Here is a 25,992-nt window from a genome sequence, read left to right on the forward strand (position 1 = left end):
AGAGAAGTCTTTCCAACTTCGATGTATCCAGCCATCGTTTATGGAAGCTCTGACGTTTATAGCAATCTGAGACAGACTGGCATGTAAATGTTCCATCCATTCATCTCTTCATTTTCAGAACTGGAGTCTATCCCAGGGGACTCCAGTGGGGGCACAAGGTGGGGGAGATCATGGACAAGGTGCCAACCCATCAGAGAGCATAATCACATGCACACTTACACCCATTCACACACTACAGAAAGTTTAAAGATTGCAATCAGCCTACAGTGCATGTCTGTGCACTGGTGGAGGAAACCCCGAAAGTGCAAACTGTGCATACATGGGGCAGAGACGGAAATTGAACCGCCCACTTTAGAGGTGCAAGGCAAGCATGCTAACCACTAAGTCACCATGAGCTCAGTCCCACCCACCCCTCTTCATGTGCACGTTATTAGTACATAACGTCATGTGAGATTTATGAATTAAAAGTACAAGCTTTCTGAGCTTTCTTTATGTGAACAGATTAGCCAGTTTTTGGGTAAAAATGGCAAGCAGGTTCCTCCCAGCACTGTCATAGCAGTGACAGAAATAGACTGGGCAAATTGGATGTTAATGTTTGTCATGCTCCATAGCCTACATTCATTCTCTCTCTCTCTCTTTCTCTCTGAGAAAGAGAGAGCTTGTCTCGATAAGCATCTCACAGCAGGTCATGGCTCGGCTCAATCGGGAGCAGGAGCCCAACGTGGGCGTGATTTGGCACATGTTGCCATGGTTATGCCAGCCACATGCAGCCCCAGCGACTGGCCTAAGGGCTGAAGACGCACTTGCTATTTTTCATCACTTGCGTCCAGTCATTTTTACTCTTTCTTGCTTTATCTGCCAACGCCGAGACACCTTCCTCTTCCACAATTCCGACCTGGAGTCTTCTTTAATCCTTGCATAGTGTAGGAGTTTGATTTCCTTGGTATTTTTGGGCAACTCATGCAAGAAAGATGTGCTATTTTTAGCAACACTTCCGTTTTTGTTGAGAATATGTGGGCAGAATTTACGTATAAACTGGTGAAGAAGTGGGTGCAGTTTATGAATAAACAGCGATGGGGAGGGACGTGATTAAAGGCTGGAATCAGAAGAGTACAGATGTAGAACCAAAACAAATGATTTTAACTGGAAAAGAGAAAGTTCCTCAAAAGGACATGCGAGTCATAAGTTGGTCCTAATCACAACAGGCATCCAAGTGCTATTTATTTTCATAAGAAATGCATTTTAACACTAACACAATTTAAAGCCCTTATCATGCACCTTGCAGGAAAACATATGACGGGGGGAAGGGGGAGACCGAGTGGATGGTTACCATAGCAGCACATCAGTCTCCAGGCAAGACCTCCAGCACAGAGATTTCTTAATTTCAGCACTCCATCACGCAAACATAACAAACAGGCTCCTTGAGCGGCAGATAACATAAACCATCGGCCCTCTTGGCGGTCTTCTATAAAAATTCCATTTTTGGTCTTAATGAACATCTGTCTCCTGTGTTATCCTCACAGATCTAACTAATGACTCATTATGCAGCACTGTATTCACAAGCCAAATGGAAGCTAAACAGTAAAATATTTGATGAAAAGGCAGCACTATGGACATTAAGTTGCATTGTTTGCTGTGACTTCTTTCAAATAGTTCAGGATGCTAAAAACAATTACTGTAATAAGAATGAAAATAAATTACACTTCTTATAAAGCCTAGCAGAAATGATGGAGGAAAATAAAAATATCCTTTGGTTTAAAAAAGGACTGAATAAGCTGAACATCCTTAAAAATAAATAAATAAATAAATAAATAAATAAATAAATAAAACCCTTTGCTGTAATTAAAGACCTTCTATTGTAGCTATAACCTACGAAGTGTGTGCAATTTGCACAATGCCTTTGTGTGTATTTCTAGTCATCCATATTTCAGACCATCCTTGCCCTTGCCAGTGTATTGTGCTGATTTTACAGGGCATTGCACATGCAGTTCTGCATATTTATTAGCCATCACTCTGATGAAGAAAACAGGAGAGAAAGCTCCAGCCCTTGAGTTCATCTCTATGTATTTATTCGATATGTATATATACATATAACTTCTAAATGCTGACTGACTTCTTAACTAATATTGCGTATGCATATTTATGAAATCAGTCCAAATCTGAAGGACACATTAGAATTTGTGTAGTATTACGTCAGCAGATGGCACTGCAGTCTCTCAAGGGTAATAAAGCAGAACAGCAGTGATGAATAGTTCGGAAGTGTGTTGAGGCTGAACCTGGGCATTTAGTCTTTATACTTTTCATTAATGTGACATATTGGCAACAAAGTCGCCTTACTCTGAATGTCATCACATCCACCGCATTTCCAAATGATCACTAATGTGCAACAAACTATTGTGGTCGAAATCAGCTGCAGTAATTTGTCAATACATTCAATTAGTTTAGTGCTTTCTGTTACTTTAGAAGATTGCCAAAATTCACAGTCAGTGTATCTCAAAAAACAGCAGGGGTGTTCCTGGTATGCAGTGGATACTACCTACCAAAAGTGGTCCAAGGATGGACCACCAGGGTCATGGGCTTTAAAGCTTCATGGGGAGTAAAGGCTAGTCTGTCTGGTCCAGTCCAACAGAAGAGCTAATGTAGCTCAAATTGTTGACAAACTTGATGCTGGCTATGAGAGAAAGGTGTGAGAACTCACAGTGCATTGCAGCTTGCTGAGTAGCTGCAGACCACTCAGAGTGCTCATGCTGACCCCTGTCCACTGCCCAAGGCACCTACAATCTGTACATGAGTATTAGAACTGGACCTTGAAGCAATGGAAGAATGTGGCCTGGTCAGTGAACTTTCTTTTACGTCATGTGGACAGCCGGGTGTGCATGCTCAAGGTCACGTACCTGGGGAAGAGATGGCACCAAGATGCATTATAGGAAGAAGGCAAGCTGGCGGAGGCAGCGTGATGCTCTAGGCAATGTTCTGCTGTTAAATCTTAGGTCCTGGTATTCATGTGGATGTTACTTGTCCAAAAATGTGCACATTTTCCAGATCTCAGTATCTGTTGGATGTGCTGGACAAACAAATCCAATCCAGGAAGGCTCTACATAACAACTTACAGTATTTAAAGGATCTGCTGCTAATGTCACCTTCAGAGGAAGTGTGGAGTCCATGCCTGGTGGGTCAGAGCTATTTTGGGGGCATAAGGAAAACCAACACAATATTAGGCAGTTGGTTTTACGTTTCAAGAAACTCTCTCCATCCTGAAGAAACTCCTGTGGCAGAAAACACTGACCATGTCAAAGCTGACCGGCGAGACTCCAATAAAAAGTCTCCTTACCGAAGGCTTCTCCATATTGATGACTGACTTCTTTCTTAAATATGTTTTTAAAACATGGACAGGAACACAGGCCCCTAGAAACGTGCTAGTCTAAAAAAAAACAGCTCAGTGTGTTGATATTACACTTTTATCTGTGCCTGCTCATCTAAAGGCAGCTTATACAATACAAAGAATTTGATGATTTCTGGCATTTGGCACAAACACTAGGTTTACCAAGGACCTATCTATTACACAATGATTTCATCAGAGAACTTGATACCTTATCAGTAATCATCTAGAGACTGTGAATGAAAAACAAAACAATCTTGGCTTTATTAGATTTTATTTTAGCGTGAAAGACCAGAACGTTTTGGTCTAGCCATAATTGTGTTCTCTGGAATTCTGGACAGGTTTCTGTGACTAATGCTTTCATAATCGAACAAAACTGTAGCTGGGGGAAAAAAAAACATTTACATCTTCTGTATGAGTTGTAAATCAGATTTAGACTTCTCCCCCATCATTCAGACACAAACACTGCCATCTGGCACAAGGGCTTGTGGAAGCAATAAGAGCACACAATCACAGTGTACCATTGAGTTCAGATTTATTGTGCCTGGAACAGAAACATTTCTGCTCTTCAACTTCACCACATTTCTCCAAACCTCTCACCCACCGCCGCCGCCGCTTAACACGTCTAGAAGTCTAGAAACAACTCCTGTCGAGGTACCATTTCATGACACACAGATAATGCACAACAAGGTTTATGAAACAGACTAGACTGAAGCAGCGATCCCGACATGACTAACAGATAAAAAATATGACCTCCCTCTCCAGGAGGAATTATAAATACAAAAATAATCCATTGATTCTCACAATGCACCACTTTATATAGATATGTATGTATACACACACACACACACACACATCATTTATTGTCCTTAATTGACAGCAAGTGTGTAAAGACAGAAAGTCGCAACCTATTGAACTATGAATAAAAATAAACACCATGAAAGAATGAATCTTTATTGGCTGTGCAAAAGAAGCCAATGTGACCCATTCTGGGATGAATCTCAGCAATGGACAAATCACTAGCATGTGCTCCCAGAAGAAGACGAAGGCATGTATAAACTATAAGATTTTATTCATACTAGCTTGCAAAACTCACACTACCGATTTTCGCAAAACAAACGTTTTTAATTGGTAAAAAAGTTAAATGAGCATGCACAGATGATACACTGATAAGGTTTTTAGAACCAGAAACAGGCAGATACACTATATTGCCAAAAGTTTTGGGACATCTGCCTTTACATGCACATGAATTTAATATGGAGTTGGCTCACTCTTTGCAGCTATAACAGCTGCAACTCTTTAGGAGTGTGTTTATGGGAATTTTTGACCATTCCACTAGAAGCGCATTTGTGAGGTCAGGCACTGATATTGGACGAGGAGGTCTGGCTCGCAGTCTCCGATCTAATTCATCCCAAAAGTGTTCTATCGGGTTGAGGTCAGGACTCTGTTAAGTTCCTCCACACCAACTACATGTCTTTATGGACCTTGCTTTGTGCACTGGTGTGCAGTCATGTTGGAACAGGAAGGGGTCATCCCCAAACTGTTGGGGGCATTAAATTGTCCAAAATGTCTTGGTACACTGAGGCATTAAGAGTTCATTTGATCGGAACTAAGGGGCCAAGGCGAACCCCTGAAAAACAACACCTGAATTCAATGATTTTGGTGGGGTGTCCCAAAACTTTTGGCAATATAGTGTATGTGGCAACCCTGACGAAACTGTGTGATAGAAAGCATAATGTAAGTCTCATGTTTAGAACACACAGTCGAGAGAGGAAAAAAAAAAAGAAAAGAAAAAAAGCTAGCCAGATTCATCTGTGACATGAGGAGAAAACACTTCACCTCATACCTAAATGCTGACCAACTGACTTTTGATCAAGAGCACAAATATGATGCACCACTTTAGTCACTTGCTTAGAAAAGCATAAGGATAATTACTGTGAGTTTACAGTTTTTAGCCTTTCAACCAATTAAAACACAGGACAAGTCTTCTCATTAGACTTTTCACTTCCCTAGGGTGTGCTAAGCTAACGGATTTGTCCACCACTGGATTCCAAACCTAGCAAATAAACACTTGTGCAAAACTTGAAGAAAATGAAATTACCACATGACACAATATGACGATGAATAATGCCGTACTTCATTGATGATGATGAAACGTTCCGTACCGTGTTGCAGTAGCAGGCGGAAACAGAAACCTATATGCACAGAAGATTTAGAAACGGTAATAAATTCTATTACTCCGGAGCTGTCTATGAGAAATCTGCAGTAAACCAGGCGAGTACCATGGTCCATATCAATGTCCATGTCTAGGACAGCTTGACCTTTAGGAATTACACATGAGATGGCCAAAGATCATGAATTAGTGGCAGATCCAGGCGTTCATGGCATTTACATTTGGAGGGCAGTACAATGAGAATGCTTGTCTTTCCCCTGCTCATCACAAGGGTCAGCTCATTCAGCTTGTTCATGTGCTTGCATAGCACATTTAGCAATTCATTTATGCAGTGGTAAACATCTACAGGGCATCGCTTCAGAAGAAGTCATTCACCAAGACACAGGAGTCAAACAGACACATACACACACAAGTTTTCTCTTCTGATGGACGGTGATTTGGTGGTCGCTTGTCAGTTTTTGCTTCGTTTCCTAAACCGATCCACATGATGGTATAAGTGTGACTCTATAAGCAGCACTTGAAATATCTTCAAATGGAGCCACTGATCATTTGACGTCCCGAGTGACTTCATCAGCTCCTCCTCGTTTGTCTGTAGTTCAGACATTTCTCTTACAGTAAAGTGCACTTAATCAAACGGCTTCTGATGTTCGGATTGAAAAGAAAATTATTACAGGCTAAAACTTTGTTGCAGCCAGGGACTCCTTTAACAGTAAAATATATCCGACAGAATCCCAAACGCAGGTTTTTCTAAATCGTTCGTTTTTACAAAACTCTTTTGGTATTATTTTGAACCATAAATTATTTTCTTCCAGAACTTTCCACTGTCACAACACAGGACTTTCCTAAGAGGATTTATATGCCTACTTGTTTTTGAGCTCTTAAGAACGGGATTAAAAAAAAAAAAAAAAAATTCCTATAACCAGCCAAATTGGCTAATAACTATAAAAACACAAATATAAATGTACCATATAGAACAACGTTCCTAATGCTGGGTTGTGATTTTCAACACAAAATGAATGAAAGCACCCCTGACTTTGCTTCACACACCTAATTTTGAGAGCCACTGGGCTGCAAGAATCCAACCACTGATGTTGAACAGGTAGTAAAGCTTAAATAATAATAATAATTTAAAAAAAATTGGCTACAATTACTGTATCCACATAGGAAAATGTGCACTTGATTTTGATTTGTTCTGAAAAGAGGAAAAAAAAAAGATTGAGGTTAAAGGCTTTGCATCATCAATCCAGTCAAAATCAAGACTGCATATGGACACGTGCCACCCAAAGAAACAAAAAAACAATTAGACAAGTGAACAATTAGAAAATGTTCTTATGTGCAAACGTCAGTTCATTCTTCTCTTAGATTGTCCTTAACAACAATCCTTAAGACAAGGTGCCTTGACCAGGAAACATTTGGATGATTTGAGAGACTCATATCCCGTAAACATCGCTCACAGGGGTTCCTCCTCTCCCCTTGTAGTTCGCTTTAGTGTTCTCACTCTTGTTCGCTCCAAATCTTTCGGGCTACCTGATCCGGCCGTTGCTTTTGACCGTGCCGAGTTCAGATTTGGGATCTGGGGACAAGGAGCTCCAGCTGGTCTTGGCACACAGCTGTACGCTGGGACAGAGGGACATCTGAGTGGAACACAGGTCTCCGGTTACCCAGAAGGCACCCACTAAGCTATCCACCCAACCCTCCAGAGCCTTGCCCACTAGAGACGCCTTCTTCTGAGATTCCTCCAGGGCAGGCTCCATTGGAGGTAGCTTCAGAATCTGAGCGAGCTGCTGGAAGCCTTGTTCCAGGTAAATGTTGCCTGCAGGGCCTGCATGCAGCCAGGTATGCTCCTCTAAAACACAACAAACAATAGAAGAGATTATTTATTAAAGTTGTGAGAAAAAGAAAAAAATTAAAACACTCAAGTGAAAAGAGCACAACTTGAAAAATTCCCAACAGCCAAATTATTAGAAAGCCCAATCTACAAGTAGGTAACACTAGGGCACTGTGCTTAACCCCGGCTTGGATCTTTATAGTAACTGACCCTGTTGATTGATGTGTATTTGCATTTAGGCACTGAGCTGCAGCATCTCATACCATGTTTAGATATTTGCATGAATGAACAGATGTACAGGTGGTTCCTAATAAACTGGTCAGTGTGTGTAGCTATCAGTATCTGTGTGGTGGTCTGAACTTCCTGAACTGAAATACGTTTCTCTTTTACATGCATCACAAATGTAAAACTTACGAAAAAACATTTTTCTTAAAATCTGATCTACCCCAAAAGTCAACTGGGAGAAAATGGCATTTAAAGATTCCCTCCAGTTTCTCAAGCCTAAAAGTAGCCATGCTGTGTTCTCTGAAAGCATATCAGACTATATTCACATTACATGCTTTATTGCACAAATCTCATTCGATGCTTAGATCGGATCTGTCCACCTTGACGGTACACGTTTGTACCTGTCTGTATCAATCTGTAATGTACCTGTCCTCTAAACCATTCACATAGTGATTTTGCATGCATCATAAACAACAATAGACAATTATAAGACACTCCATCATAGTAACATCAAAGCAGCTAATGAATGCGTTAGTAGCCCGAGTTATGCATGTTATCTGCTTTGGAGGTGGGCAAACAGCTCATCAGTTGCACTTGATCAATTCGAGAAGGCGGAAAACATGGCAGGTGGCTAGCTTTTGCCATTTTTGAAGCAATGTGCTGGCACTGCTGCACTGAGTGATGTGTGGGTACAGGAGAAGAGCCAAAAATGATAGGACTGCAGTGTGGAGGAACTCACTATTTACACCTAAGAGTATTTCATTGGCATTGTAACTATGTTAGTTTTTGGCTGTGCTTTACCATTTCTTGGCCATTCGTTTTGAACAGTGTTCAGTTTCTGTAGCAATAAGTCCATTTCATTACATATTAAGTACATTTGTTGCTGTACCTGTTGTGCTTTTGACAATGAACGGTGAGATCGACTAAAGGTATTACACCTGATACACAACTTTTTAAAAAGCATGCATGTTTGTACAGTGAAGCAGAGTAACAACATGAACAGTATGGTTTGCTGTGGGTGCTGACAATGTGAACTAATCATGATATAAACGTTACTTAAATACACTATATTGCCAAAAGTATTCGCTCACCTGCCTTGACTCGCATATGAACTTAAGTGACATCCCATTCCTAATCCATAGGGTTCAATATGATGTCGGTCCACCCTTTGCAGCTATAACAGCTTCAACTCTTCTGGGAAGGCTGTCCACAAGGTTTAGGAGTGTGTTTATGGGAATTTTTGACCATTCTTCCAGAAGCGCATTTGTGAGGTCACACACTGATGTTGGACAAGAAGGCCTCTAATTCATCCCAAAGGTGTTCTATCGGGTTGAGGTCAGGACTCTGTGCAGGCCAGTCAAGTTCATCCACACCAGACTCTGTCATCCATGTCTTTATGGACCTTGCTTTGGTCACTGGTGCACAGTCATGTTGGAAGAGGAAGGGGCCAGCTCCAAACTGTTCCCACAAAGTTGGGAGCATGGAATTGTCCAAAATGTCTTGGTATGCTGAAGCATTCAGAGTTCCTTTCACTGGAACTAAGGGGCCAAGCCCAGCTCCTGAAAAACAACCCCACACCATAATCCCCCCTCCACCAAACTTTACACTTGGCACAATGCAGTCAGACAAGTACCATTCTCCTGGCAACCGCCAAACCCAGACTCGTCCATCAGATTGCCAGATGGAGAAGCGCGATTCGTCACTCCAGAGAACGCGTCTCCACTGCTCTAGAGTCCAGTGGCGGCGTGCTTTACACCACTGCATCCGACTCTTTGCATTGCACTTGGTGATGTATGGCTTGGATGCAGCTGCTCGGCCATGGAAACCCATTCCATGAAGCTCTCTGCGCACTGTTCTTGAGCTAATCTGAAGGCCACATGAAGTTTGGAGGTCTGTAGCGATTGACTCTGCAGAAAGTTGGCGACCTCTTCGCACTATGCGCCTCAGCATCCGCTGACCCCGCTCGGTCAGTTTACGTGGCCTACCACTTCGTGGCTGAGTTGCTGTTGTTCCCAAACACTTCCACGTTCTTATAATACAGTTGACTGTGGAATATTTAGGAGCGAGGAAATTTCACGACTGGATTTGTTGCACAGGTGGCACCCTATCACAGTTCCACGCTGGAATTCACTGAGCTCCTGAGAGCGACCCATTCTTTCACAAATGTTTGTAAAAACAGTCTGCATGCCTAGGTGCTTGATTTTATACACCTGTGGCCATGGAAGTGATTGGAACACCTGATTCTGATTATTTGGATGGGTGAGCGAATACTTTTGGCAATATAGTGTATATATATTTGGTATTTAAGCCCCTTGACTGTACTTCTTAATCGCAAGCTTTCTCACCTTTGCGGAATGGTTCCTTTCCTTTAAAAGCCAGAGGCATGACCAGAAAGCGAGCTTCAGCCACACGCTCCCATAACCTCAGCACACGGACTGTCCAAACTCCCGGCCTGAGAGGACGCTGCAGCGGCGGCTTGTACTGTGTAAATTCCGCCTCCACATCCACACTGATGTCATAAGACGCTGCGACCACCTGAGCAGGATCGATCCACACGATGGTGGCTGTGAGGTTGGGGCCACGAGCCCATTTCTGCACCGCCACAGGCTCGTCCAAAGGGCCCATCACTCCACCAAAGTTCCGGAAAATTCTCTCCTTGGGGTCCCACTCTGTTCCCACCTGAGGGAAGACAAGGTACAATGCATGCTTAACTTCCCAGCTACTATATCCTGAACAAATATTATGCCATATATATATATATATAAAAAAAATGTTTTAAAAATGTATTTTTTAAAAAACAAAGCAGCTTAGAAATGTGATGTAATTAACCACAAGACATTTGTAAATGTATTCCAGAGTCTGAGTGACAGTTTTGCTACGGCGTCTTTCTCAAATGTTGGTGGAAACTTTCTAATTCAGTGAACAGGGTTATGGGATTGTTGTGGCTCTGGAGCAGGATCTAACTGAATCTTACCTGGCCAAAATAAAATTTAGACTCGGTAGTGCTCGAGTTACGTTGACCCGGACAGCTGCCCTCCAAATGCTAGTCAGGGGTAGTGATGATGTATTAAAAATCTCACAGTAATAATATTTAGGGGTCTGTTTAAGTCAATCTGGCCCCGTAATGGACGCCTAGGGATGTTTCTGGTCAGTTCATGTTCACTGGGAAGGTAATGCTAATGTTTTCTACAGATTTATCTCAGACCTATAGAAAACACTGATCTTGCATATTTTATAGCATTTGGCAGAAATATTTACATTATGGTGTTTAGGAGATGCCCTTATCCAGAGTGACTTACATTTATTTCATTTACACAACTGAGCAATTGAGGGTTATGATCCTTGTGTTAAGGGCCCAGTGGTGGTATCTTTGCAGAGCTGAGATTTTGAACTGTAGTAGTGACAATGCGCAGTGCAATGTCTTAAGCACTGAACTACCACTAACCTGCCTAACAACAATGCTGAATTCTTGAAATCTGACTCTTTAAAAGGTTCCAGAAAAGCATCTCTGTCCGTCTTAGTAGATGCAGGTTGAATCACAACTTTATATTAATGCAATGTTATAAATTAACACTATATAAAATGGAATTAATATTCATGTGCAATTTAGCATTTCTGGAAGAAATCTTCAATGCAAGTTAGAGCTAAAGCTCTTCCTGTACATAAAGACGGAGGACTTCAAGGGTACTGTTGCATGTTAGGAAACAGACAAAGATACACAGGGTGCGAACAGTTCAAGATTTGGAAAAGTAATAGCACCACATTATCCGAGGGGGAAAGGTACTAGAAAGGATACTCCCACACAAATAGGAAGGATACTGGCTTACAGGTAGAATCATTGCCTTGCTCTCACCTCAAGGTTTTTCAGCCTCTCAAACTCATTCAGGTTGCTCTCTAGCTGTAGTGTTGCCTGAGGAACAACCCACACCTCCAGCATTTCCTTCTTCTCAGATGCCGTGCTCTTCACCTCCTGGCGTACCAGGTATCCCTGGAAACGGTCGTCATAGAAATAGAGATGGACAGATACGGGGTAGCCGACAGGTACAAACCTGTGGGGAATAAAGAAAAGAGTAACGTTAGATCATGTTATTTTCGGAAACTAAAGGAAGCTCGTATTAATAAGCGAGGCTGGTTTAAAACAGTTGTTCTGTTGTAGGAGGTGTGCAGGTTCATCCCACTGAACTGTGCCACAACATGCAAAATGTTGTTGTGATTGAGTCAGCAGTAGTCAGCTATGATGCGTCAGACAATGCAGTATGTCTTGGTCAGAGAAAGGAATCATCAATATTGTGTTCTCTGACTCATCCTGACTCTACAGCCTCAACTACAACAAAACATGGCATGAAGGTTCTATTACTAAGTTTGAACCATACTTAACTGAAATCTGAGTCTGAACAACATTCAGCCGCGTAGGCCACTGAGGAACTGAAACCCAAATAAAACCTAAATGCTAAGGTATTGAAAGATGAGCAGCTGACAACGTTGAAGGCTTAGGAAATGATCTGTTCAATTAAAAAAGAGCTTGAAATGTATTTTTGGAATGATTATCTTCAGCCTGTATTTAAAATATCTATACACAAGCCTATTTGAATCCAAGTATGAATTCATGCTGTGCCACTGCTGCTAGTTTACACAACTGACTGGATTGCAGAAGTTGAGTATGCCAACACCTTTAATCTTAGGAAAAGTGTGTTTAAATGTTTAATATTCGTTCATGACAGGAAAGCATTACTGTGGATTAATAAATAAAAAATAGCTGAATCATTCAACTTTATAATTTCCATTCAACACCATGATTTTTAACAGTTAAAGCTTCAGTTTCATACTTATGCACTATTCTACACTATGATACAGTAGAAATAGTGCGAGTAGTGTGTTCACGCTGTAAATTCCAACAAGAAGACATCCACTTCAAGTACCCAGATGATGCACTTATTCGACCGAATGATTGGAATGTTGAACACTTAATGCACTAACTGGTCACAGCGGAGAAGTTCTAGAGAGCATTTATTGGGATGATCATGCCAAGATATAAAACAATAAGATAATAAAATGATAAAACCTTGCAAAATCTATTTTTTTTTGTTGGTTTACACTATATTGCCAAAAGTTTTGGGGATTGGGTTTGGCCCCTTAGTTCCAGTGAAAGGAACTCTTAATGCTTCAGCATACCAAGACATTCTGGACAATTTCAACTTTGTTCAACAATTTCTGGACAACCTCAACTTTGTGTGAACAGTTTGGGGATGACCCCTTCCTGTTCCAACATGACTGTACACCAGTGCACAAAGCAAGGTCCATAAAGACATGGATGAGAGAGTTTGGTGTGGAGGAACTTCAAAGAATCCTGACCTCAACCAGATAGAACACTTTTGGGATGAATTAGAGCGGAGACTGCGAGTCAGACCTTCTCGTCCAACATGAGTGCCTGACCTCACAAATGCGCTTCTAGTGGAATGGTCAAAAATTCCCAAAAACACACTCCTAAACCTTGTGGAAAGCCTCCCAGAAAAGTTTAAGCTGTCACAGCTGCAAAGGGTGGGCCAACTCCATATTAAATTCATGTGCATGTGAAGGCAGGCATCCCAGTTTTTGAATGGCTCACAGTCTCCACTCTGGAAGGGGCCATCCGCAAACTGTTCCCACAAAATTGGGAGCATGATATTGTCCGAAATGTCTTTTTATGCTAAATCATTGAGTTTTTTTCCCCACTGGAACTAAGGGGCCAGTCCCAACCCCTGAATTCAATGATTTGGAGGGTGTCCCAAAACTTTTGGCAATACAGTGTACTATTATCAATTTTGATTTCAGGATGACTTAAAGTTCATTGACTGCAAGACTCACCTGCAGGTCTCATGCATGGTTTTCTGACTGTTTAGACCAAGTCTGAAGAAGGACATGTATGCTGTGAGTACCACATCGCTGAGCGTTCCCACACCATCCTCCCGCTCAAACAGGCTTTCCCAGTAGGCCTTAAGTGCCGCAGTGCCTGGTGGGTAGTGCCCATACAGATGGGTATCGAGAATATCAATGGCCTCCTGGTTGACGGTGGATTCAAATTTACGGGCGAAGAACGTGGGTCGTGTCAGCTGCTGTTGGGGGGAAAAAGAAAATCGTGTGTGATTAAAAACATATCTCTACTAATCTGAATCTTAGATGCAGAATAAAAAATACAATTCATGATACTGGCTTCACATTTTGTGTATTTTATTGGCTGTTTAAAAATGTGCTGACTTTGACCATATAACACAGTCAAAGTCACCGATCATGAAACTGAGATTTAATACTGTAAACAAATGTTCTGCCATACCTTAAAAATAAATAAATAAATAAATAAATTCTCTTACAACATAAGGAAAGTTTCAGACCTGGGGAAAAAAAATTTGACTGAAAACACAGAGCTTCATGGCAGCGTCTGACGTGCCATTTTAACCGGGAATTTCTGTTACCTCATCCTTTGCCATCGTAAATCACAGTCCGACAGACCGACCGAATGAGTACATTTTAAATATTGAAACTCTATATGTTTGCTCAGATTAAGACCCCTGGTGTTTAAACAGTGCAATTACATTACATGCATAATTAATAGAAGGCTGATTCCCATAATGTGAATTGCGTCAAATTTCTGGCAAGCTCATTACCATGTTAAATAATGTAGTCTAGTTTAGTGTTCTTCAAAGTGTAGTTGCTCTGTGCTTTTCCACCAGAATGTCCAAGTCGGGTCAACTACACTGGCATGCATGCTATGCGATAATTAAATACCTGTGGTGAATTTGGTGACCTTTCTTTGCCCATGTACCAGCTGAGCCAAGCCAGGACAAAAATAGCTCAGAAAATGAATTTCTCAAGCACAATCATTATAGAATCATCCTGATCAAAGTGTCTAGCAATTTTAGTAGTAATATAGATTGGGAGTTTCTTTCTCTCTTCAAACAGCCTTTACGGTTCATACACTTGAGCCAATAAAGCTTCAAACAGCTCCCTATTCACTGTGTTTACACTGCACTGGATAAGCACTTACGTAAATGCTCCCCACACAGCATATTATCTTTATATCTTTACAAGAAATGTATACCATACTCACCTACATTTAGCCACAAAGAAAAATACAACTATTTTTATTCTAGTTTAATGTCATCTGATAGAGTTTGCACACATTCTGTTTTCTCTAAGCTCATATTACAGGCAGACTTGGCTTCCTTTGGGGCGCTCGCTGCCAGTAAAACTGTCACATCTTCAAAAGTGCATGCTGTGAGAGAGACACATGGTGATTACCAGATGCATGAGCGAAAGGGAAGGAGGAGGAGTGCAGGAGTCTGATGGAGAGCTTTGCTTGGCTTGTATAAAGATAATCATGTCCAGCTTAGACAAAAGCTGATGGTGAACTTTATCACCACCACCACTCGTTTCCATTTATAGAACAGATTTGGAGTGCATGTACATGACAATTCAGAGGAACCATATGATATAATCCAATATATAAATCCATAGAATATATCTAAAATCCACCAGATTATATTAGCTAGAGTGCTGTACTCCATAGCTTCCTACAGAATGGCAATGTTAGTGGAAAAAACATGTCACACACTGGAGTAATGGAGAAAAGAAGGATGGACTGAACTTAATTCCTGCTAAAGTTGCTCAACTCCACAGTTCACTGGAACAGCTCAGGAGCACTATTCAGCCAACAGTTCATCTAGTTCAACAAAAGCTCCATTACACATTAAGCTATTCTCATTCTTGATGCAAATAAGTGGTCACTGTTATTGTCCTAGTTGGCTAATATACATGTATCCACTGTTGCAGATCATTAATAAGTGCAATGTATGTAAATGTATCATTACTATTAAAAATATATTAGACTAAAATGTAAATGATTTAAGTTAAAATAAATTTCCTAAAACAAATTAAAATGATTGTAAATTATTATTATATTAAATAATTATATCCACGTTATTATATAAATACATTTTATAAATTATGCATGTATTATTTATTACATTTATTATTCAATTTATTATTTATTTAATATATACAGTAATACCTCACACATCCGCGAGGTTACGTTCCAGGACCCATCGCGAATGACGAGGTTTCGCGGATGTTCGGTGGAGTCACTAAAAATGCTCATACTGCACTGTAAATGCTTATTTTTAGAGTTTAAACCCTAAATATCACCCCAATCATGGTCCAAAAACACTTTATTTTCATTTAAAATTTAACTTAATACATTACCCTTAAAAAAAGAAATAAATGTTTGACGTAAAAATAGAGTACAGTATCGCCTGTATAAAAACCAAGGGAAAAATCACTGAGATCACTTATTCATGGAATATACACACGTGTTGATCCGAGCACAAGGGGCAGGGAGATGAACCGCGACATTATGCATACAAAGCATCATAGCTACCTGCCAATCAGCAGATAGGTAAAACTGTTAATGCTCTGTGATTGGCTACTTCCAACCCTTCCAGCCAATAGCGTGTCGTAATGGCTGTACTGTATGTACGTGATATCGGCGACGTTCGATATCATTAAAATAACATTCATATTTTATTTATATATTGATATTGTTAATTTTACTTTTATATTTATATTACTAAATGAATAAACTAAACTTTTCTTAATAATTTCGAATTAAAAAGCATGAAAATGTATAAATTGCCACGAAATTAGCCATAAAAACTTTTCAGTTTTTCACTTTTGCAGGATTTTCGCGGGTCTGTGAAAAATTCGCGGATGAAATTAGTTGGGTTCCAAAGAAAATTTCGCGGATCAGTGAAGCCGCGAATCGTGAGATGTGGATCTGCGAGGTATTACTGTATTATCTGTTACACTTTTACTACATTGACCTGAATTCGGATGAGATCAGCAGGCTTGAAGTCGTTGGGAGAGCATCCGCACCAGTCCACTATGTGCTTGTACTGGCACTTGCAGCCCAGCTTGCGATTCCAGTTAGTAACTCGCAGGTTGTTGTCCACCAATGTGTCACACATGTGGCTGTTGCCCAACACTGTGTGAAAGAAAGACTGAAAAACAAAGGGGCAAGAGCAGAAAAGGTTAGTGATGGATCACTTCCCTCTATTCTATTAAATGCATTTAAAATTACATCTGGGAAATAAACAGGAATCACATAGATAATTGCTGTTAGGATGTAACAAATATTTTCTCCATAATAGCACAAGACACTACTGATCACATCATTAAATTTGTGCTTTTGAGAATTCCTCTAAAAAAAGGTATAAACTAAATGTAAACATGTTTTACTTTAATCTGCTACTTGCTTTGGCATTAATGCATGTAAATGCCACAACTTTACCCTGCATGTTATCAAATTCCTGCCTCTTTAAACAATGTATTTAAAGACAATACAGAAGAGCCACACTGCCTGTACAAAAATAGCTGTGTGGAACAGGAAAGACATGTTCCACTTTCACGAAGAGTCAAACCAGTGGAAGTAGAAAGCTGTTTTTTTTCCTGACTAACCAGCTCTACAGTGTGCACTTTAAAACCAAAAGTACAGCAAAGTTTAAACTTCAGTCCTAAAAATTTCGAGCTAACTGATTAAATATAGCACCTCAGCAGGGAGCAGGGCGTAGGTGTAGAACTGCTTCAGCCCGGTCACCAGCTCGTCCTTGGAGTTGACCACATACTCCACAAAGCGGCGTGTGAGTGAAAACCAGTCGGAGCCACCAGACACATCCAGGCCCTCGGGGATGGTGCGCTCACCCAGCCGCCACATGTGATTATCACACTCGTGGAAAAGTCTGTCCAACCCCTGTTTCTTAATGAACCTTTAAATAGCAGAGATAATACAGATGAACAGAGTTAGAATAATCGTTCCTAACAAAGACCACGGCACATTTATAAGAACACTAGTGCCCCTGCTTATTCACAAAATTCATTCAAACCATTAAATCAGTCAATCACACGGCATTGATACAAAGCAGAAAATCATGCAGGTCAGCTGACCATTTCTAAACTTTAACAGTGCTGTGTGGTTGAGCCTGTGTTCACTTTAGCCTCAGATTTCTGCTCTTGACTTGAGCCTTGGCTCAAGTTTAGACATGTTCAGCATATGGACATGCTTTTCTGCTGACCACGGATGTACAGAGTGGATCTGGAGTTACTATAGTCTTCCTGTCATTCCCTGGCCAATCCCCTTAGATCTCTCTCATCAACAAAGTGCTTCTGCCCACAAAACTGCCACTCACTGGATGTTTCTTTGCCTAATCCTGTGTAAACTCTAGAGTGCTCAGATATTTGAAAATCTGAGCAGTTTCTCATAAACTCAACCCAGCCCGCCTGTAACCAACAACCAAAGGCATTGTGCTCAATATTTTTGATTGTTTGATTACCTCTGACCGAAGCTCTTGAACCTGTATCTGTTGAGATTTTATGCATTGCACTGCTGCTACATCATTGTCTAATAAGTAGTTGTTAATCCTAACTTCCCAGTAGTGAAAAACGTAATTTAAAGGTCACTTAGTTATTAATGTTGTACCATACACACCGATCAGGCATAACAATATGACCACTGACAGGAAGTGAATAACACCGATTATCTCCTCATCATGGCACCTGTTAGTGGGTGGGATATATTAGGCAGCAAGTGAACATTTTGTCCTCAAAGTTGTTGTGTTAGAAGCAGGACAATACAACACAATATTAGGCAGGTGGTCATAATGTTATGCCTGGTCAGTGTATTTTGTGGCATTCACACACCAGCAGACCAAGACAACTACACCAATATATCATCATATATCCATTCCCAAAAAATACATCGACATTCAAATTCCTTTAACCAAAGAGTTCATAAAAGCACTTCTACATTTTGTATCAAAGTTTAGCGACTTCCCTAAAAACTCCCCTTAGACTTTCTAGTACATTAGGTCATGCATTTCTGGTCTAAAAAAACTGAATAAATAGTTCATGTCTTTGCCTGGGAATCATTTAAATGTAATTTATTCAGCTATTATAATGGTGTGTTACAGCACTGCATTAGCAGCAGTTCAAAAAGATGTGTTCAGCTGGCTTCATGTGTCAGTGCATGTGATAAGGCAGAGCTGCCTAATGGGTAGGAACTGGTCATGACTAACTTCAGGAGAACATCAGGGAAGAATGTGACAGGCCTAGCTCTGGTACTCTACCTTCTAACTGAATCCTGAATCCATAGATTCTTATACAGAAACTATCTGAAAGTCAGTAAATCTGAGAGAAAAGAGAAAGAAGCAGCAGCTACCTGGCATTCTCTCTGCCATGAGACTTCAGGAAGTTCTTGTCACGGTTCTGAGAAAGGAAAGCCACCAGCTCATCGTTGGTCCTGTTTCAGAGAGATATGGGACAAGAAAGAGAGATGGAATGTAAGAGAGATGAACGTGATGACTTCCACTAAATGGAATTATCCTCTGCTGACAGGATTTGGTGGTCATCAATGTCTCTGTGTGCATCATTCTAGAAATGTCTTTTTTTTTTTCCCCAGTCGGCTGAGGGGATTATACCACACTCTGGAAAGCCTCTGATGTGTCTGGGGGGAAACTAAACTGAAAGAAATGGGGAGAGATCTGCCAGCTTCACTGCACAACAGCACAAAGAGAGCTTTCACACCAATGCATCTCATGGCCAAGCGCTTCAGCCATAATACACCCGTGTGCTTCCTGTTCAGAAATATGCCTTACCTGTCTACACAAAATGTCCTCTGACTGAATTATAGAGGAGTCAGAAAGAACTATCTATGCTGCGGCAATCACATAAAATGCTTGGGTAAATCATTTAAATGCACTCTAAACCTTTTAAAATGCCTTTGGTAGTTATTTTAAGAAACAAGGGAGCTGAAACTCAAATTAGAAAATCTGAATTCGTACTGAACATGACCAGCAAGTGTTATTGCGTCACAAAATAAAAACAACCAATCGTGTCGTGGTATGCAAATGAAAATTATAATGCAAGAGAAATAAAGCACAACTGAACTGAATAGAATATGTGGTTCTCATCTCCCATTTTATTAGAAAGAAAAAGACTATTTTTTGGAAAGTGTTAACTTCTACTCCTTTAAAATAAAAATAAGGCGGCGGGAAGCTCACATAAGCATGTAAAGCTCATAAAAAGGTACTTTAACTGCACTTTTCCACTTACAGGCCTAAGTGACTATTGTTCCTGTTCCAAACATCCATGCAATATTCTGTACTGAAAGATACAGCGAAAACTCTAATGATGATTACTTTAGATAGATACACTATATTGCCAAAAGTATTCGCTCACCCATCCAAATAATCAGAATCAGGTGTTCCAATCACTTCCATGGCCACAGGTGTATAAAATCTAGCACCTAGGCATGCAGACTGTTTTTACAAACATTTGTGAAAGAATGGGTCGCTCTCAGGAGCTCAGTGAATTCCAGCGTGGAACTGTGATAGGATGCCACCTGTGCAACAAATCCAGTCATGAAATTTCCTCGCTCCTAAATATTCCACAGTCAACTGTCAGCTGTATTATAAGAACGTGGAAGTGTTTGGGAACGACAGCAACTCAGCCACGAAGTGGTAGGCCACGTAAACTGACGGAGCGGGGTCAGCGGATGCTGAGGCGCATAGTGCGAAGAGGTCGCCAACTTTCTGCAGAGTCAATCGCTACAGACCTCCAAACTTCATGTGGCCTTCAGATTAGCTCAAGAACAGTGCGCAGAGAGCTTCATGGAATGGGTTTCCATGGCCGAGCAGCTGCATCCAAGCCATACATCACCAAGTGCAATGCAAAGCGTCGGATGCAGTGGTGTAAAACACGCCGCCACTGGACTCTAGAGCAGTGGAGACGCGTTCTCTGGAGTGACGAATCACGCTTCTCCATCTGGCAATCTGATGGACGAGTCTGGGTTTGGCGGTTGCCAGGAGAATGGTACTTGTCTGACTGCATTGTGCCAAGTGTAAAGTTTGGTGGAGGGGGGATTATGGTGTGGGGTTGTTTTTCAGGAGCTGGGCTTGGCCCCTTAGTTCCAGTGAAAGGAACTCTGAATGCTTCAGCATACCAAGACATTTTGGACAATTCCATGCTCCCAACTTTGTGGGAACAGTTTGGAGCTGGCCCCTTCCTCTTCCAACATGACTGTGCACCAGTGCATAAAGCAAGGTCCATAAAGACATGGATGACAGAGTCTGGTGTGGAGGAACTTGACTGGCCTGCACAGTCCTGACCTCAACCCGATAGAACACCTTTGGGATGAATTAGAGTGGAGACTGAGAGCCAGGCCTTCTCGTCCAACATCAGTGTATGACCTCACAAATGCGCTTCTGGAAGAATGGTCAAAAATTCCCATAAACACACTCCTAAACCTTGTGGACAGCCTTCCCAGAAGAGTTGAAGCTGTTATAGCTGCAAAGGGTGGACCAACGTCATATTGAACCCTATGGATTAGGAATGGGATGTCACTTAAGTTCATATGCGAGTCAAGGCAGGTGAGCGAATACTTTTGGCAATATAGTGTAGGTAGATAGATCTGTGGCCATGTTGATGTAATGTCACTCTGTAAACAGGGAAGGAACTGGTATCTGAAATCTACCTCAACTTGATGAGTTGAAAAGGTTTCTGAGTTATTTGTGGACATTACAAAGTTCGATCCCAACATAGGTCTGCATTTCAATCTACTACATTCATTTAGTATGGGGGAAAACAGAATTCCCACCTTCTGACTGGGAACATTCCCTTACATCTCCCTCTGAGATAAAACTGTGATTCATATCTTTCCGACAGCCCCGGTTTCTCTGACTCAACTCAAGTACATGCCGTGTGTGAAAGGAAATATTTCACTTTATAATGAATTACACAAATTGAGGGAATTCCTATACATGGAATCTGGTAAATATTGCATATTGGGAAGCTAATGTTGAGAAGATAATCATATGCTAATGCTACCTTAAAACAAATGTTTAATTTCTGGTCCTAGGACATCTGAATGCTAGGGCATGAGCTTGACATGCAGGTGGTGTCACCTACTTCCTGACTGAAGACACAGGGACCAGAGTATTATCTCAGAGTGAGGTGAACTCATTAAAGAAGATAAACCTTAAAACATTTGTGCGGTGTGTGCTTGGTGAGTGACCTGGTAGGAAAGTCCGTGGCACTGAGGTTGATGAAGAAGTCCCATTTCCAGTCGAGCATGGACAGCAGGTCCTGCATGCTGCGCAGGTAGGCCTTCAGCAGACTGGCCCCGCCCCAGATAGTGACCATGCGCCAGGGTGTGGCCCTCACGTTGGAGTACAGCTCGGCCATGTGCACAACTTCCCGATGCAGGTAGTTGGAGCGCTACAGGAGAGACATGGAGATCAGATATGTTTGCACAGTAGTGCTGACACCTGCATCGACTTTTTCTGCTGTATCAGAACATGCGGTTCACACTGACGCTGCTTATTTCTGCTGCAAGAGAGTGGTCAGATAACACTTCTAGCCTTGCTTAAAAATTCTATTAAGCAGCAGACAATAATACTTAAAGTCGCAGCCAGAAACATTTGGACTGAAAACTGAATAGTTGAATGTTCAACGGAACGGTAAGCTTCTTGTAAAGTGGCATATAAACAAATTTATTCATAAATCTTTTATACAAGCATTTACACGAGAAATCTGGTATTCATTAAAATCCTGTCATTTTGAAAAACCTTTTATATCCCACAGAAATGTGTGCAAAATTACACATAAGACTCATGCAAACCTCAACATGACTGACTGACTTCACTGATATAATTTGCATGGATTACTGCACTTTTATATATGGAATACGCTTTCAATGTTAAAATATTTCTTTTTTATTACATTTACAGCATTTCAGCAGACACACTTATCCAAAGCACTCTTATCCAAAGACAGGAACCTACTCATTCCGGCGATGATCTAATCAACCAATCTTTTGGCAGCAGTGCAATGCATATAATCATGCAGAAAAAGACCAGCAACTTTGAGAAATGTTCACATCAACTATTAGTGACTTCAGTGATTTTGACTGTGGTTGGTGCCAGATGGGATGGTATAAGTATTTCTCTAACTGCTGATCTCGGGGATTATGTTCACACACACACACAACAGTCTCTCAGAATGGTGTAATAAAGAAAAAAAAAAACATCCAGTGAGCTGCAGAAATGCCTTGTTAATAAGAGAGGTCAAAGGGGAATGGCCAGACTGGTTTTAGCTGACAGACATGCTCCAGTAACTCAGAGAACCGCTCTGTACAACTGTGGTGAGCAGAACAGCTTCTCAGAATGCGAAACAGCAGGAATCTACAGAGCCAATCTGCCTTGGGTTAACTGTCTAAGCTGGTGGTGTAATGGTGTTGGGAATTATTTCTTGACACTCATTGGGCTAGTCAATTTTTGCTTGAATGGCACAGCCTATTTTGAATATTGTGGCTGACCATGTGAATCATTTCACAGCCACAATTTACCATCTCAAATGGCTACTTCCAGCATGACAATGCACCATGTCACAAAGCAAAAATCGCCTTAAACTGGATTCATGAAATTGACAGTGTGTTCAGTGTTCAATGGCTTCCCAGTCACGGATCTGAACAAAAACAGTCTTGTGGAATCCATGCCACAAAGAATTTAGAAAGCAATGAGAGGCTCTGCTGAGGATTTATTATAGTATTCCTAATAAAGTGTTTAGTGGGTGTATAGTTATTAATATTATATATTATTAAATACACTGATCAGGCATAACATTATGACTACCTGCCTAACATTGTGTTGGTCCCCCATTTGCTGCCAAAACAGCCCTGATCCTTTATGCACTGTGTATTCTGACACCTTTCTATCAGAACCAGCATTAACCTCTCCAGCAATTTGAGCAACAGTAGCTCGTCTGTTGGATCAAATCACACGGGGCAGCCTTGGACCACTTTTAATAGATACTGACCACTGCAGACCGGGAACACCCCACAACAGCTGCAGTTATGGAGATGCTCTGATCCAGTCGTCTAGCCATCACAATTTGGCCCTTGTCAAACTCGCTCAAATCCTTACACTTGCCCATTTTTCCTGCTTCTAACACATTGACTTTGAGGTCAAAATGTTGACTTGCTGCCTAATATATCCCACCCACTAACAGGTGCCATGATGAGGAGATCATCAGTGTTATTCACGTCACCTCTCACTGCTCATAATGTTATGCCTGATCGGTGAAGTCTTATTGGCATAGAAGTGAGTCAAAACTCCACTTCTGCTTTTCAGGCTATACCATGATGCAAACAAACAGACGCCTCTTCAGCGTTTTCGGCAGGAACTCTTAACCCCGAAACTGCTGCACATCTGTTTCTCTCTGTGAGAACCGCTGATTTTCTCTGACACTAACTTTTCAACTGGAAAGTGCTCTGAAAGCCACTTACATCCATTCAGGGACATGTAAACAGTCCCTAACCTGTAATTCACTGTTTTATTGCCTTGGCTTCTACAGAGTAGCAAGTGAAGGCATCTGTTATGATTGCAAGCAGGTTTTGTATTATACTGGACTCATCAAACAAAATGGAGAACTTACCTTATCAACGTGGATGTAGTAAAAATGGTCCTTGTGATAAATGGCTTTGAGGAGCCGCTTGAGCTGCCGCACGGCTCGACCGTGAACCATCAGTACAAACGCCACCCTGACTGGGTTCTCCACTTTGGACAAATCGTTGTCTATAATGTCAGCTTGCTGGCCGGCGCTGGACAAGACTACAGGAGACAGAATAGGACAGAGATCCATTACAAGGATAATATCACTGCTATAATATCAACAATTTTTTTTTTATTATTATTCGATAAACTTTTAAAGCAGTTACTATTGTTACTAAGCGTCTAGTACCATGCTGTGTGCAGTATTGAGGTAAAGCCTGTGGCATCAGTTCTCCAGCCTGGTGTTTGCACACAATATTGGCGATCTCCTGCCGGCACTGGCGTGATCCAGCACGGTGCAGAGCCGACAGAGCATCCTTGCCAACGATTTCACAGCTGGGCACAAAGTCATTGCTCGGGACCTGAGGTGCGCCGTCGACGCTCCCCGGTTCTCCTTGAGCACCTGGTGGGAATTTTCCTTCCTGCGCCTTCATGTCAGTGAAGTTACGGCTGCTGGATGGATCGTACGGGGCGATGGCATCACCGGCTCCAATGCCCTGCACCACTCCTGCTCCTTCCATCATGGAGGGCTTCATTCTTCGCTTACCCCCTTTCTTGAAGGGACGAGTGACGATGGGCCGCTCCATGTCTTGCTTCCCCCGGCCATGGTACCCCCCGGACAGGGCATTAGACCCCCTAGCGTCTAAGTCTTTCCTCACATCCTGGTTGCTGTGATCGGGCAGCTTAGATCGCCGCTCTCTGCGCTGGAAGCAAAGAAAGAATGAGGAGAAAAGTGAATGAATCCATTTATCTAGAACTGTGAAAGAAACTAAATTATCACCCACATCCTTCACGTCCACCCAAGAGACATTCTGGAAAAGAGCAAAATGATTCACTAAGCCTACCGAAATGCTGGGGGCTGCCTTGTTGTAGGCAGCTTTTGCTCTTTTTTTTTAATAGATATACAGCTCTGACCTCAACTATTTTTAACCTCATTTTTAAACAAATCTTTCAGAAACAAAGTAGGTGTCTAATAAGATGACTGAATAATGCTGTAGTCTTATCAGGAACGCAAACAACAACCGAAAATGAAGCATCCACTCAGAATGAAGTATTCTACTGCACCTACGCTGACATACATGGCCTTACAAGGACACAGGCACCAGCCGCTTACACAAATGAATATAAAAGAAGAGAGAGAGAGAGAAAGAGAGAGAGAGAGAACGACAGAGAGAGCTCAGTAAATGTGGCTGAGACTATAAACAGAAGAAGATGAGATGAGCTGGAGTGCTGCCACACTCTTAAGCTGCCCAACAGGATCACGGTCAGTGAGAGACCAAGCTGCCTTATCAGCACCCTATCCAGTAGTTCCAGTAACACTACCCTGTTCATTAGATCCGTGACTCTCTCAGGTTCAATCCAACTGGATTCTGCGGTTACAAGATCATACAATAACCCCAAAGTGTTATATCTAAACATGGGCAGTGGTGCTGATGGGAATGTTTTGAATACAAATCTTTGTGGAGCTTCCACTGTTGTGTTCTTGAGCAACACTCTGAACCCTGCCTACAAAACTAGATATGGAGAATCAATCAAATGAGCAGTGCGGCACTTACAGTATCGTTGCACACATTACGTCTTGAAGAATTCTCAATTCCATATCTTCGGTTTCAGCGAGAACGATGACAGACGGGCTCGACATTTTCAGTGCACGTAATCCTTTAAACTTGTGTATACATATCACTGAATCACATACAACACTTTTCATGTGTTTCATTACATTAATATAAATGAACAGGCAAGCAAAAAAATGGAG

At 41.4% G+C, this 25,992-nt stretch overlaps 1 protein-coding gene across 1 annotated transcript in view; it reads right to left on the minus strand.

Moving 5' to 3' along the window:
• Positions 1-3,667: 3,667 nt before the first annotated feature.
• xylt2 (xylosyltransferase II) overlaps positions 3,668-25,992 on the minus strand; it is a 29,918-nt gene continuing 7,593 nt past the window's right edge. The window contains exons 2-11 of the mRNA XM_058418198.1: positions 24,427-24,940; positions 24,121-24,296; positions 21,701-21,903; positions 18,848-18,928; positions 17,183-17,399; positions 16,458-16,634; positions 13,450-13,697; positions 11,459-11,654; positions 9,951-10,284; positions 3,668-7,398 (exon numbers count right to left, since the gene is read on the minus strand). Of these exons, the coding sequence (XP_058274181.1) occupies positions 7,076-7,398; positions 9,951-10,284; positions 11,459-11,654; positions 13,450-13,697; positions 16,458-16,634; positions 17,183-17,399; positions 18,848-18,928; positions 21,701-21,903; positions 24,121-24,296; positions 24,427-24,940 (2,469 nt within the window). The 3' untranslated portion in view covers positions 3,668-7,075. The remainder of the gene's footprint in view (positions 7,399-9,950; positions 10,285-11,458; positions 11,655-13,449; positions 13,698-16,457; positions 16,635-17,182; positions 17,400-18,847; positions 18,929-21,700; positions 21,904-24,120; positions 24,297-24,426; positions 24,941-25,992) is intronic.

Source organism: Hemibagrus wyckioides, linkage group LG02 (assembly GCF_019097595.1).
Source record: "Hemibagrus wyckioides isolate EC202008001 linkage group LG02, SWU_Hwy_1.0, whole genome shotgun sequence".
In the NCBI taxonomy this organism is placed as follows: domain Eukaryota; kingdom Metazoa; phylum Chordata; class Actinopteri; order Siluriformes; family Bagridae; genus Hemibagrus; species Hemibagrus wyckioides.